This window comes from Myiozetetes cayanensis, unplaced genomic scaffold (genome assembly GCF_022539395.1).
Source record: "Myiozetetes cayanensis isolate MyiCay16 unplaced genomic scaffold, myiCay2020 scf28, whole genome shotgun sequence".
NCBI lineage: Eukaryota > Metazoa > Chordata > Aves > Passeriformes > Tyrannidae > Myiozetetes > Myiozetetes cayanensis.
The window spans coordinates 6,018,390-6,032,029 of NW_026087499.1; the positions used below are offsets into that span (position 1 = coordinate 6,018,390).

Here is a 13,640-nt window from a genome sequence, read left to right on the forward strand (position 1 = left end):
CTTGGAGCTGGTGGCCCTGGGAGTGTCCCAGAGCTGTGTCCCTGGAGGTGGCACCCACTCTGCCATGTCCCTGACATTGCTGGCCACAGTCAGGTGACCCCAGAGCTGGTGGCCATGGTGAAGTGTCCCCACAGTGGTGGCCACACTGGGCTGTCCCCAGAGCTGATGTCCCCAAAAGTGGCTCACTGGGGTCACTCACCCCCCTGTTCCCAGGACCAGGACCTGCCACCTTCACCCCGAGACAGCAGTGACCCCCAGGTGTGTGGCACTGCCACCCCATCCCTGGGGACACTTTGGGGACAGCTCCACCCTCCCCTGCTGCCACCCCACAGGGACCCCCCCAGGCTTTGACCCCAAACGTCCCCAAAGTGCTGCCCCCCCCAATCCTTCCCCACCTCCCCCCCACGATCATTAATTCCCGTTTTGTTCTTTTTTTTTCTTCTCTTTATTCTCTTTTTTGGAAAGGGGTTGGGGGTTCCCTCCTTTCCACACCACGAGGCTGTGCTCCCCCCAGCTTCTCCAGGAACCACAATGCAGGATTTTGGGGGTAAGGGGTGGGAGGAGAGAACAGAGTGGGGGGGGCAACTGTTTTTATCCATTTTCTCCTCTTTTCTCTCTTTTTTTAACCTTTTTTTCCCCTTTTTTAATAAGGTACCAACTAGATCTAGGGGGGCCTGGCCTGGCTGGGCAGCAAGGAAAATAAAAAAGCCCCAAAATTTGGGGTTTGGGTGGGGGGAGGTTGGAGAAAAAAGGGGGGAGGTTTGTGTATAAGAGGCTTATTTACACAGTATTAACATGCTGACAAAAAAGGTTACAATATTGATATCGTACAACATCGAGGGGGGAAATAATGGGGGGGTAAAAAAGAACTGGGGTACAAACAATGGGGGGAGGGGGGTAAAAAAGAACAGGGGTTAAAAATTAATAAAAGGTAAATAAAACACCCTGAAAAAAAACAAAACAAAATAAACAACAACAACAACAAAAAAAACCAAAGAAACGCTGAGTTAAGGCTTAAAAAGTGTATAAAAAATAACACAGTTAATATCCAAAATGAACCAAAAGGTACAGAATATAGATGAGGTTTGGGGGGTGGCCCCCCCGGCTCTATACAGGGGGTATGTACAGGCAGGCACAAGGCAAAGCGGTGGGACCCCCCAGACCCCCCAAAAGCGGGGCTGTGGGATGGGGGGTCCAGCCCCGGGGGGGACGCAGCTCTGCCCTCGAAAGGGACCCCAAAAGAACACAAAAAAACCAACTCCAAAATGGTTAAAAATCAACCCCAAATGGAGGCGCTGGGGCCCAGAGTCCGTTGGGGGACAGGGGAGAGGCAGGGGGGCCCCCCCTCTCCCCGCTGCGTTTTTGCTCCATCCACGGTTCGTTTTTGGGGTTAATTTCTGGTTTTTTAGCAGCACCAAGTTCTTGGCCAATAAATATATATATATATTTGTATCCAAAAACGGGGGTAGGGGGTGGAGGGCCTAGCGGGGGCAAGGGGATGTCCCCACCCCCACTGCTCCTTCCCCCACCTCTACGTGCCCCCCTTCCCCCCAAAAAACAAAACCAAACCGCAGAGATTCAAAGTGCTCTGAAACCGTCTTTGGGTGTCACCAAACCTGCGGGGGCACGGCCCGCGGCGCCGGGGGGGGCTCCTCCTCCTCCTCCTCCTCCTCCTCGTGCTGGGGGGGTCCTGCTGCTGCCCCCCCTCCCCGCTTAGATGAGGGAGATCCGCACGGGAATGCCGGGGGACTCGGTGCGCTGCGGCGAGTGCTGGCTGACCAGGTGCTCCACCACCGTGTGCTTGGACATGTGCTTCATCAGATAGGTCTCCTGGGGAAGGGGCACAGGGATGAGGGGGGCCCGGGGGGGGCTCTGGGGGGCTCCAGGGGGGTGTCAGGGGTGCCCCCCGTGCTCACCGAGGTGTAGGCACGGCCGCACATGCTGCAGCAATAGGCCTTGGCGTGTTTGATGGCGTGGGCCGACAGGTGGATCTGCAGCGACGCCGAGTCCGTGTAGGCCCGGTAGCAGTTGGGGCACTTGTAGGGCTTGTCCTTGTTGTGCTGGCGCTGGTGGGACTGGGGGGGCAGGCAGGGGGGGTCAGGCAGGGCTGGGGGGATCCCCCTTATCCCCCTGCCGCTGCAGCCCTGCCCCCAGTGTCAGCCCAGGCCCCCTGCACTGACCTGGAGGTTGGAGAGCTGGGTGAAGGCCTTCTCGCAGCCGGGGTGGGGGCACTTGTAGGGTCTGTCACCGGTGTGGATTCTGGAGACACACACACAGTCACCAACCTGCCACCACCATGGCACGGCAGCACCGATGCCACAGGACACGGCAAAGGGGGGGGATGTGGGGGCTGGGAGAGAGGAGAGGGTGGAGATCGTGGGGAGGATGAAGGTTGTGGGGAGCATGAAGGTGTTGAGGATGATAAGCATGGTGGGGACGATGGTGTTGAGGATGATGAGTGTGGTGGAGATGATGAAGGCAGTGGGGATGGACTGGCACAGCACAGACACATGACCATGGTGGGGTCAATGAAGGTGGAGAGGATGATGAAGGTGTTGAGCATGTATGAGCATGGCAGGGATGATGAGGGTGGTGGGGATGATGAAGACAGCGGAGACAAACTGGTGTTCCAGGGAGGATGATGAGGGTCGTGGAGAGGATGAAGGTGGTGAGGATGGACTGGCACAGCAGACAGATGACCATGATGGGATCAGTGAAAGTGTTGGGGATAATGAGGGTGGTGGGGATGAAGAAAGTGGTGGGAACAATGAGCTGGGTGAAGATGGAGGAGCACAGTAGGGACAACAAAGGTGCTGGAGACGATGAGTGGTGGGGAGGAAGAAGCAGGGTGGACAATGCATGAAGGCTATGATGGTGGTGGAGATGATGAGCACAGTGGGGATGACAAAGGTGGTGGAGACAATGAGTGTGCTGGAGACCATAGAAGTGCTGGAGATGAGTGTGTTGGGGATGACAAAGGTGTTGGGGATGATGAAGGTGTTTTGGGGAGGATGAAGGTGCTGGAGATGACAATTGTAGTGGGGATGATGATGGTGGTGATGATGAGCATGGCAGGGATGATGGTGGTGCTGATGATGAGCATGGCAGGGATGAAGGCAGCAGCGGGGCCAGCGGGCACCACAAAGCAGGGCAGCAGAGCTGCCAGTCAGGGTGCAGGGCTGCCCCCTCCACGGCCAAGGGGGCTCCCGAGGGTCCCCCAGCCCTCCCGAGGGTCCCTCACCGGGTGTGCTGCTGGAGGTGGGACAGCTGGCGGAAGGACTTCTCGCAGTAGGAGCAGTGGTAGGGTTTGACGCCCAGGTGGATCCGCAGGTGCTGGGCCAGGTAGGAGGCGTTGGCGAAGGACTTGGAGCAGTGGGGGCACTTGTGGGGCTTGGCCTCCGTGTGCGACTTGGAGTGGATCTGCATCTCCGACTTGGTGAAGAACGTCAAGGGGCAGACCTTACACCTGGAGGGTGTGGGGGAGAACCCCGCAGGGACCGGGCTGGGGCGGGGGTCGCCCCGCCAGCGCCCCGGCCCCCACGGCGGGCGGGGGGGGTGCCTACCTGTACGTCTTGCCCTCTTTGGCCGTCTCCCCCGAGGCCAGGATGGGGTAGGGCACCACCAGCACCGGTGGGCCCGAGGGGTTTTCCGCCTTGATCTTCTTGCGGCCCCGCTCGGCCTTGGGCGCTCCCAGCAAGCCGTGGCCCTGGATTGTCTTGATGGAGTCGAGGAGGGGGGGGCTGGTGATTCCTGAGATTAGGGTGGGCGAGGAGGCGATGAGGCGGCTCTGGCTGGTGGAGGTGGGGGTCGAGGGCGTGGTGGTCCCGGTTCCCGGGCTGGACTCCGAGGTGCTGACGGCGGGCGCGCGGGACGCCAGCCCCAACCCTGGCGAGGGCGAGGAGAGGGGAGGTGGGGGTTCTGGGGGGCCCCCTGCGCCCCCCCGGCCCGGGGGGCCCCCGTGGTACCTGTGACGGTGCTGGTGGCCGGCCGGGCGTGCAGGGCCACGTCGGGCTGGGGCACAGCCTGGGGGTGCAGCCCTGGCACCTGCTGCAGCTTGGGCAGGGACATGATGGACTGGCTGCTCTCGGCAGGCGAGGGGGGCACCAGGAGGGGCTGCTGGGAGGCCACCGAGGTGGGGGGCAGGTGTGGGGGGCGGATCTTCTCCGCCATCAACTGCTCCTTGATTTTGTTGATCAGGACCAGGTTGTCCAGCTGAGGGGGGGGGAAGGCAGAGAGGTGGGTCAAGGTGCAGGAACCGGGACCCTCAGGCTCCCCCTGGGCATCTCTCCCGTCCATCCATCCTCCCTCCTCCCCAAAATCCCACTGTGCGGGGTCCTACCTGGCTGGGCATGGTGGGGGGGGGCGGCCAGAAGTAGGGGTTGTTGAAGCGAGGCTCCGCCATCCTGGGGAGAGAGGGGGACGTTATGGGGTGTCACCAGTCCCCGCATGGAACCCTCTCCCTCCCACCTCCCTCGGGGGGCTCCAACCCCCCAAAACCAACCATCACCCCCAGCAAGCAAGACCCAGGCTCTGAGCAAGGGCAGGGAGCGGGCAGGGCTGGGGAACCACCCCCAGGCATCTTCCCAGATGGAAATTCCTGCAGGATCAAGGAGACACCCGCCCGTCTCCGAGACCCCGAAACACCGGCGGATGAAATTTGGGAAAGAGGGGAAGGTTGACATTTGAGGAAAAAAAGCTTGGGATATCTCCCAAGCACTGGAGGTATCCCTCCCATCCAGGAGGAATTAGAGGTGGACAGGACACCGCTGTGAGAGATGGCAAATCCCAGCTGAATTCCCCCCACAAAACTCCCCCAAAGGCGAGCGAAGCCCCCGGGAGCGGCCGGGCGGGAACCCCCGGCTGCAGCAGGGCTGGGAGATTTATGGAGACGTTAAAGGTGTTGGGGAAATTAATTCTAAATCCATCCCTGGGTAACGGGGAGCAGCTGGAAGGGGACGGCGAGCGGGTGATCCCAGTAGAATGGCCCGGCGTGACCGGGCACTGCCACGCCGGCAAATCCCCTCAGGGGCACAGGGGAAAGGGTGGGAGGTATGGGAGGGGTCCCCCAGGAGCTCCCGCTCCAAAATAAACCAGGCCATGGCTGGGATCCCGGGAGAAACTGGAGCAGTGTGTGTCCCCAGAAGCCCTGGGGCGGCGGGATTTGGGGGTGATGAGCCCTCCTCTTCTCCTCCTCTTCCTCCTCCTCATCCCACTCGCTCACTGCCCTGGGTTTCAATCAGACCCTGAGCTCTCCACAGGCCGAGAGAAATGGAGCCCTTCAGCATCCCAACAGCCTGAAGGAGCTGTGGGATGAACTCCCCCAGTTTTTTGTGGGGAAACTGAGGCAGGAAGGAGGGAACCCCCACCTCATGCTCCAGGGCAGGACGGCACCGGTGCATTTCTGGGGAGCTGGGGAACTGGAGCCATTTCCCATGGCAGACCCCGACACCAGCTTTGGGAATTCCCTTTCCCAGCCCTGACCTGCTCCAGGTCACCTCCCCAGTGCACCAAATGTTGGATTTTCCAAGTGGAAGCGGTGCTGGATCCCAGCAGGGCAGGCAGAGCCGGGGTCCTGCTCAGTGCCATGGAATGGGAATTCACTGGGAGTATGAAATGCACCTTCCCCTGCCAGGTGTTTGGGTAATTATGTATGTACCACAGGCCGCCCACGCTGTGCATTTACCCACTGGCTACATAAACACACATATATACATATACATGTGTATATATATATAAGATCCCTTGGGATGATGAGCATGGGATGAGTGACTAGTACTGGCACAAAGGGCCGGACACTGGGAAGAGGGGCCAAAAGCAGAGCTGGAAGCAGGGAATCCCTCATGATGTGGGGGCAGGAGGAGCACAGGCAGAGGGCTCCGAGCCCCCTCGGCACAGCCAAGCACCCGGCACCGACCCCCCCCAAATCCCAGCACCGACCCCCCGCCCCGGCGCGGCCGTGGGAAAACAGGAAACCGGAGCTATGATTAGCAAAGGGAATTTTGGAGCTGCTCCCCCATCCCAGCAGGTGCCCCTCGACCTCTGTCCTTCCCATCCGTCCATCTGTCCCGCTCCCTGTCCCGCCAGGAGCCGACAGCAGCACCCACACGGATGAACCCCAGCGGTGTGGCCCCCAAACCACCAGCAGGACACGGCACAGAACCTCCCCCACCAGCCCCAGGACACCCCGTGCAAAGCTGGACAGGGGCTGCAAAGCCACGGAGGGTATTTTGGGGAGAAAAGCATAAATATCACGTGTTTCCCCGCCCCCACCTGGCTAAAAGAAACAAGGAGTTACTGGTAAAAGCACCGTGCTCAGAGCTGGATGAACAAGAGGGAAGAAATGGTCGGCGTTGCCAAAACAATGATCAAAAATCCCTGTTCCTGTCCCGATTTTTCGTGTGGTAAATCCTGCGGTGTTTGGTCGGGAGCGGCGTCCCCCTCTCCCAGGGCTGGGGGAGGGAGTGGGAGAGGGGAGAAAGCAGATGGAAAAAATACAGATATGTGTATATATAAAAAACTCCCTTTTTTCTCTATTCTCAGCTAACTATGAGAAATGGAAGCTGACATGCAGCAAAGGCGGAAAAAAAAGGAAAATCCATTAAAATGGAAATTGTGGAGGGTGGGGAAATGCTGCGGCGCGTCTCTGCGGGGCACGGGGGGTGGCGGGGCTCTCTGTGCCCCCCAGATTTTGGCTAGGCAGAGGGAAACCCCCCATGGGTAACGCCTCCAGTGGTGTGGTCCCAACCATGGAGGGAAGAGCCCGACATCCTCCACAGGCACTGGCTTTGGGTGCTGAAGGGATGGCAAAGGTTATCCCAGGGGACAAGGAGGGTGCCCAAAGCACAGTGGGGACCCAAGCGGGAACGAGGGACGAGTGGGAAGAGCAAGCAGGAAGATGCACAGAGCCCCAAAAGCAGGGGCTGAACCCCGGATTCCCACGGCATCACCACTCTGCCAGGCCCCGGGGGGAAGCGGCAGCGCCCTAAAAAGAGACCAAAAGCCTCCTTCCCATGGGGAGGGAAGAGCGGGAGAAGCCGGAGAGCCGGGGCTGGGGGTGGCGAGGGGGGAGCGGGGGCAGCGGTGCCGGAGCCGTCAGGTGGTTGGTACTCACAGGGTGGCCTCTGGAGCCAGGTGGGCGCAGCTGCCTGGGGAGACGTGTCGCTGAGGCTCCAGATTGATGGGAGGTAGATGATGGCACGGGTGGGCACGAGCTCACTAGAGCCTTCCAACTTCCTACCCAACTGCCGCTAAGTCAAGCTACAGTTCTCTAGGGAACGCCTCTACCTTGGCAGCCCTCTCTGTCTCGCCTTCGCTGAAATAAAAAGAAACAAGAGATTTCTTTGCACGGCACCGCCGGGAGAAAAGGGGCAGCTCAAGGGGCAGCTCAAGGGGCAGCTCCCGGGGCCCGGCGAGCGACCACCAACCCAGCACAGCCGGAAAACAGGGGGCCTGGGAGGTGAGGAGAGGGGTCTGGGGGACACCAGAGCAGCACTTGGTGGCTCAGCGTGTTCTCGACGCCCAGTGTGGTGTCCCCCCGAGCGTCCCAGCGAGGGCACCGGGGCACAGCTCCTGCCCGCCCTCCCCGTGCCAAGTGGCGAGCGCAGGAAAGCCGGCGGCGGCCCGAGACGGCGCGGTGGGCGAGAGCCAAGCGGGGGGGAGTGTCCCCTGAGTGTCCCCCCACCCAAATCCCACACCAGGGACAGTGATACCACATCGTTCCAGGCCAGAGAACCCAGCTCTGCCCAGGCTGTGCCTCAGTTTCCCCCCAAAACACAAGGCCCCCCCATAAGAACAAGTGTCCTCGGGGTTTGCCTGGAGCAGGAGGGTTTTTGGAGGGAAAGCCCATCCACAAACCCCCCACATGCCAAAGCCACCGGGGTGGGAAGGAGCATCCGGCCCCATCCTCGGGGAAGGCACATCCCTTCCCGCCCGGACTGTGCTCATCCGGGAGGGATTCACCCTGCAGCTGAGGGCGCAGGAGGCCGGGAAGCAGGAAGGCCGGGAGAGCCCCGAGCCCCCCGTGGCTCGGGGAGGGGGTGGCCCCCGCGCCGCAAGAATTCACCCAAGATGGAATCAATTAAAGCCCCGGCTTCCGCTCCCCAAAGGGCCCTGGGTTGGGGCTTCTCCTCCTTCTGCATTTCCAGCAAAACCTACCCAAAACAAGCCCCCCAGGTCAGGCCGGGAGTCCCTGCGTGGGAAGGGGGGTGCACGGGGCAGGGTGAGGAGCCAAGCGCCGGCGGCAAGTGGGAGGAGGGGGGTAAAGCCCCACTGGGGACCCCCACAGGGTCCCCAAGTCAGGGGGAAGCCCCCAAAGGGTGGAGGTTGAGGCAGCGTGATCCCGAATCCGCAGGGTGGGCCGTGTCACACACCGAAGGGACACGGGGACAGCCCGAAGGGAGCCCGTGGGAGTGACGCTCGCGCCAAACACGGGGCACACGTGCCCCCCAAAACACACCAGCGTGAGGGGTCCTGCTCCCCCTGACCCCAAACAGCCCCGTCCAGGAGACCAGCAAGGCAAAGGCAGCGCCCACAAACCAGCCTGGGGGCAACCAACCCCCTCCTAAACATCAGGGGGTGGTGACAGCACACGGGGACACCGAGGCACAGGCAGGGCTTCACCCTGAGGGGGGAGCGGACGCGCCGGATCCAACAACATGCACTTGTCGTGACATCGCACCCACCGCCCGAAAATCCACGTTTGTAAGGGAAGAAAACATGAGGGGGAGGGGGGGTCGAGGGAGAAGACGATTATTTTAGGCGTATAAAGGCACGTTTCTTAAAAGGGAAACATCAAGGGGTCTTATTTATGCTGGGATTGGGCAGGGGGCAGGCAGGGAGCCCCCCTGAACCCTCTGCCCCCTCTTGTATATAAATATATATATCCACACATAGCACCTGGACTGTGGCGTGCACATATACATTATTTCCACCAGCACACAAATGCATGCACAACCTCAAGTTGTAACGCTATTCCAACGTGGAAACGCACACAAAAAAATAGGGATTATTTTTTTTGTTCCCCCCCCCCACCCCCTCCATCCAGCCATCAATGCCCACCTCTGCGAGTACTGGCGTTGCTTCCCCTTATCCGCGTCCATCTCCAGCTCTAGCTGAGACCGGGTGCTGCACGTGGGGCGTTTTTCTACGGGGGGACAAGGAGGAGGACAACTTCACACACCCCGAACCCCCCGCCAGCCCCCGGCGCGCGAGATCCCACAGCGGAGGAACAAAAGCGAAGCGGCTCCGACCTACCCGACCCGTGGGAACGTGGGGTTTTGCCTGAAAATAGAGAGAAAACAACAAAAAAAAAAAAAGAAAAAAAAAACACAACAACAACAACCAAAAAAAAAAAGGCAACCAAAAAAAGGGAAAATAAAAAAGAATAAAAAAAAAAAAAGTGGTTTTTTTTTAAAGCCCCCGCTCACCCCCAAAGCTGTCGGGAAAAGGCAAGGGGAGGGATGGGGGAGCTGGCTGGAAAATTGGGGGTGAAATCCATCCCCTCGCCCTGGACCCTCCGCCTCTCGGCAAACTGCACGCCGGGAGGGACTTAAAAAACTTTTTTACCTCGCTGCTAAAATATCACTTTATAATCTCAAAAGGCCTCGGGCTCGAAGCCGCTTTCGCCCGCTCCATCCTGGCCCGGTTAAAAAACCCGGCTGCCATCCCAAGCACCGCGGGGCTGGGGGGGAAAAATAACCCAACAAGGAGCATCCTCCAACCTTGAGGGGAGAAAAAGAAATCAAAAGCATCAAATTCAGCATTCCTGGGTCCGAAGCGTTGCGGCCACACCGGCTCCAAGCTCCCCCCCCACCCCCGACTTCAGGCCCCCCGACGTGGCCGAGAGATTATGGATGTATAAATAGTATATGGCTAAATATATGTTGGAGAGGGACAGACAGACCTCTGGGACACGGCCACGGAAATTTGGGTCCCTCGCTAAAGCTGCCGCATTCCTGCCAAAAACGCCATGAAAAAAAAAAATACACACACATCCCCCCCACCTCCCTCTTAGACCTTCCAGCCAGCGAGACCACTTTTCTAGACAAAACCGGTTAATGCGGAAAAAAGCGAGGGAAAGGCAGAAAAGAGGAAGGAGAAAAGGAATTAAAATGGTGAAAATCAGAAGAGGGGTGATTACGGTGATGGGAATGATAATATTCAGCCCCTGCGCTGCTTCTGCCCCCCCCCCCCCCGTAAGCAAAAAAATAACCGTCAGGAAAAAGCCGTGAATGCATTAAAAAAGAAAAAAAAAAAAAGCAGAACGCCCCCCCCCTCAAAACATGCAACATCCACAAAAATAGGTACGTTCGGCTGCAATTAACTTTTCCATTAGACCATCCAGAGGGAGAGAAAAAGGGAAAATCCTGGAAAATGGGTATTTTCCTCGATGTCCCCCCTCCCCCTTTTTTTCTCTTTTCCTTCTTCTTCCTGCTTGGAGTGGTGGCGGGGTGTGGGGGGGGGAGGTGGAATAATGATAATAATGGGAAAAAAAGAGGTGGAAAAAGGCGAAGTTTGGTTAAGTGAAGTTGAAATCCTCAACCTGGGAGGGGATTTGGGGGGGAAGGGGGGGTTGCCAGACAAAAAGGCCGGGGGATGGGGATGGAAGGGGGTTTGGGAAAGGGGGTGGCCAGGCTGGGTGCTCCCCCCCCCCCTCCATCCGCCGCCTCTCCCACATTCTCAGACGTTTTTATTAAAATTCGCAGACAAAAGGCAAACAAAAATGGCAGCCCCGGCTTATTTTTAAAACGCTAGGACGGGGACGCCATGTTCTGCAGGGCTGAGGGGAGGGAAGGGAGGCGAGAGGGGGAAAAAGGAGGAAAAATTTTGAAAAAAATTTGATTTAGGGAAAAACGAATAAAAGCAGCGCAGGGAAGGGGAGGGAGTGTGGAGGAGCCCCCCACCCACACACATACAGCTCGCCGCCGGGGTGAGGGGGTTTTGGGGGTGGCGGCGGAGTGGGGGAGGTTGAGGTGTTTTGGAGAAAGGAGAGGGGGGAAGAAAGGGAGGGATGAGAGATACACACAAAAAAAAAAAATAAAGCGAGGGGGAAGGTAAAAAAAAAAAAAGACACTTCCTATACCGACAGCCATGGTGCCCTCGCCGTCCTGCCGGCTCCGCCGCACGGAGGAAGATGGAGCCCCGCGCCGCCCCCGCCGCCGCCCCTGCCCCCGGCCCGCCCGGCCCCGCCACCGCCGCCGCCACCGCCCGCCCAGGCACGGGCTGGGCCGGGGCACCCATGCAGGGGCTCCGTGGGACCCCAGGTACAGGGGGCCTCCCGGGTTGCCCAGCCCTCCAAACCTCCTCAGTGCCCTCAGACCCACCAAACCTCCTCAGCGCCCCCAAACCTTCTCAGCCCCCCAAACCTCCTCAGCCCCCCAAACCTTCTCAGCCCCCAAAACCTCCTCAGGTGTCCTCAGCCCCCTCAAACCTCCTCAGCCCCCAAACCTCAGCCCCACCAAACCTCCTCAGCCCCCCAAAACTCCTCAGCCCCCAAACCTCCTCAGCCCCCAAACCTCCTCAGCCCCCCAAACCTCCTCAGTGCCAACAGGGCTCCCCGGGGTCAGCAGCCCCCAAAAGCCTCCTCACAGTGTCCTCAGTTCCCTCAGCCCCCAAAACCTCCTCAGTCCCCCAAACCTCCTCGGCACCTCGCTTCTCTCAGAACCCAGAACTCCTCAGCCCCTCGGTTCTCTCAGCATCCCCCACAAAACCTCCTCAGCCCCTCAGTTCCTTCAGTTCCCCAAAACCTCCTCATTGTCCTCAGTCGCACCCCCAAAACAAACCCCCTCAGTCCCTCAGGTCCCTCAGCCCCCCCAAACCACCTCAGTGTCCTCAGCCCCCAAACCTCCTCAGCCCAGTCAGGGTTCCCCAAACCTCCTCAGCTCTGACAGGGCTCCCAAGGGTCTGCAGTCCCCAAAACCTCCTCAGTGTCCTCAGCCCCCTCCTCAGCCCCAGGGAGCTTCCCAAACCTCCTCAGCCCCCCAAACTTCTTCAGTTCCTCAGGTCCTTCAGCCCCCAAAACCTCCTCAGCCCCCCAATGTCTGCAGCCCCACAAAACCTCCTCAGTGTTCTCAGCCCCCCAAAACCTCCCCACCCTCCGCTTGGTTCTCTAAGCACCCACAGGTCTCTGTACCCCTGGATCCCTTTGGATCTCCTCAGCCTGCCCCTGCTCCCCTCAGTGTCCTCAGTACCCCCAAATCTCCTCAGACCCCCATTTCCCCTCAGCCCCCTCAGTTCCCCTTTGACACACCACCCCCAAATCGCCTCAGATCCCCCAAATCTCAGACCCTGCAGGTCTCAGACCCCTGGGATCCTCAGACCCCCAGTTCTACTCAGACCACCTCCCAAATCTCTTTACCCCTAGATCCCTTCAGCTCCTTCCATTCTCCTCAGTCTCCTCCAGCCCACCTCAGTACCCACCTGGTTCCTCTCAGCCCCTTCAGCCCCCTCAGATCTCAGAGCCTCTGGTTCCCTCAGCACCTCCAGGACTCCTCAGTGTCCCCACATCCCCAAATCTCTTCACACCCCTCATAATCTCCTCAGATCCCCCATGTCTCCTCAGCCCCTGGTTCCCCTCAGCCCCCTCAGTTCCCCTCAAACCCCCAGATCCCCTCAGAGACCCCAGTTCCCTCAGTGGGAATCCCCCGATTTCCTCCAGGGCTCCTCAATGTCCCCACCTCCCCAAATCTCCTCAACCCCTCCAGATCTCCTCAGAGCCCTCTGTTCTCTCAGCACCCTGGTTTCCCTCAGCCCCTTCCCCCCAAATCTCCTTGGAGACCCTGGTTCCTTCAGTGTCCCCCAAGTCTCCTCAGCCCCAAGATCCCCTCAAGTCTTTCCATTCTTCTCAGCCTCCCACAGCTCTTCCTTAGCCCCCCTAGACCTCCTCACTCTCCCCATTTCCTCTCAGCCCCTCATGGTTCCCCTCAGGCCTTCCAGGTCTCTTCAGAGCCCCCAAATCTCATCCCCCCCAAACCTCAACCTTGTGGTTTCCCTCAGCCCCTCCAGGTCTCCTCACATCCCGCCCCCTCCAAATCTCCCCATCAGCTCCCCCCCCCAATTCCCTTCAGCCCCCCAGATTACCTCAGCCCTCCAATTCCCCTCAGCCCCCAATTCCCCTCGGCCCCCAGTTCCCTCAGCCCCTCCAATTCCCTCAGTCCCCCTCTCTGCCTCTGACAACCCCCCTTTATGGGTCTCCACAGCCACCCCCCGAGGACACCCCCTCAGTCCTCCCAGTATCTCCTCACACCCTGGAGGGTCCCCCCCTTTCTCTGGGGGTCCCCCCAGCCCCTCTCAGGGTCTTTGCCCCATCCCCGAGTCCCCCCCAGCCCGTCTGTGGGTCCTGAGGCCCCCCCAAATGCACAGGCACAGCCCACAGGGGAAGGAAAAGGGGAGCAAATCCCACCTCCTTCCCCCATCCAGGGGATGGTGGACTTTCCAAGTTTCCAATTTAAAAGTGACTTTAGAAAACCTCACAAAATTAGGGAATTTTTTCATGTTTTCCCAAAATGGTCCATCTCAGAGGAGGATGGATTGGAGATGGATGTCCTGTATGGACACAGTGCCTCTGGGAGAGGTGGGGAGTGGGGAAGGATGATGATGGGATGGGATTGAGTAGGGATGGGATGGGAAAAGGGATTTGGATG

The 13,640-nt window shown here is 59.3% G+C and overlaps 1 protein-coding gene across 8 annotated transcripts; it reads right to left on the bottom strand.

Moving 5' to 3' along the window:
- Window positions 1-1,517: 1,517 nt before the first annotated feature.
- ZNF362 (zinc finger protein 362) lies at window positions 1,518-11,122 on the bottom strand. Of its 8 annotated transcripts, XM_050322577.1 has the most exons (11): window positions 9,565-10,183; window positions 9,253-9,279; window positions 9,058-9,142; window positions 7,112-7,312; window positions 4,340-4,403; window positions 3,966-4,212; window positions 3,564-3,885; window positions 3,242-3,466; window positions 2,181-2,259; window positions 1,917-2,075; window positions 1,522-1,830 (listed from the first exon to the last, which is right to left on the bottom strand). In XM_050322577.1, the coding sequence occupies exons 5-11, from the start codon at window positions 4,400-4,402 to the stop codon at window positions 1,714-1,716; spliced, it is 1,212 nt and encodes a 403-aa protein (XP_050178534.1). In that variant the 5' UTR covers window position 4,403; window positions 7,112-7,312; window positions 9,058-9,142; window positions 9,253-9,279; window positions 9,565-10,183; the 3' UTR covers window positions 1,522-1,713. The 8 variants fall into 8 exon arrangements, with proteins under 8 accessions (XP_050178537.1, XP_050178530.1, XP_050178531.1 ...); XM_050322580.1 differs by lacking the exons at window positions 7,112-7,312; window positions 9,565-10,183 and adding an exon at window positions 11,081-11,091 and having other exon boundaries at window positions 1,518-1,830; window positions 3,242-3,432; XM_050322573.1 differs by lacking the exons at window positions 7,112-7,312; window positions 9,565-10,183 and adding an exon at window positions 11,081-11,091 and having other exon boundaries at window positions 1,520-1,830.
- Window positions 11,123-13,640: the final 2,518 nt, after the last annotated feature.

Excerpts from the sequence above, each read along its gene's own strand:
- ZNF362 (XM_050322573.1), bottom strand. Across the intron at positions 2,076-2,180 it reads CCCAGCTCTCCAACCTCCAG|TCCCACCAGCGCCAGCACAA; the intron begins GTCAGTGCAGGG and ends CTGCCCCCCCAG. Across the intron at positions 1,831-1,916 it reads GCGGCCGTGCCTACACCTCG|GAGACCTATCTGATGAAGCA; the intron begins GTGAGCACGGGG and ends CCCCTTCCCCAG.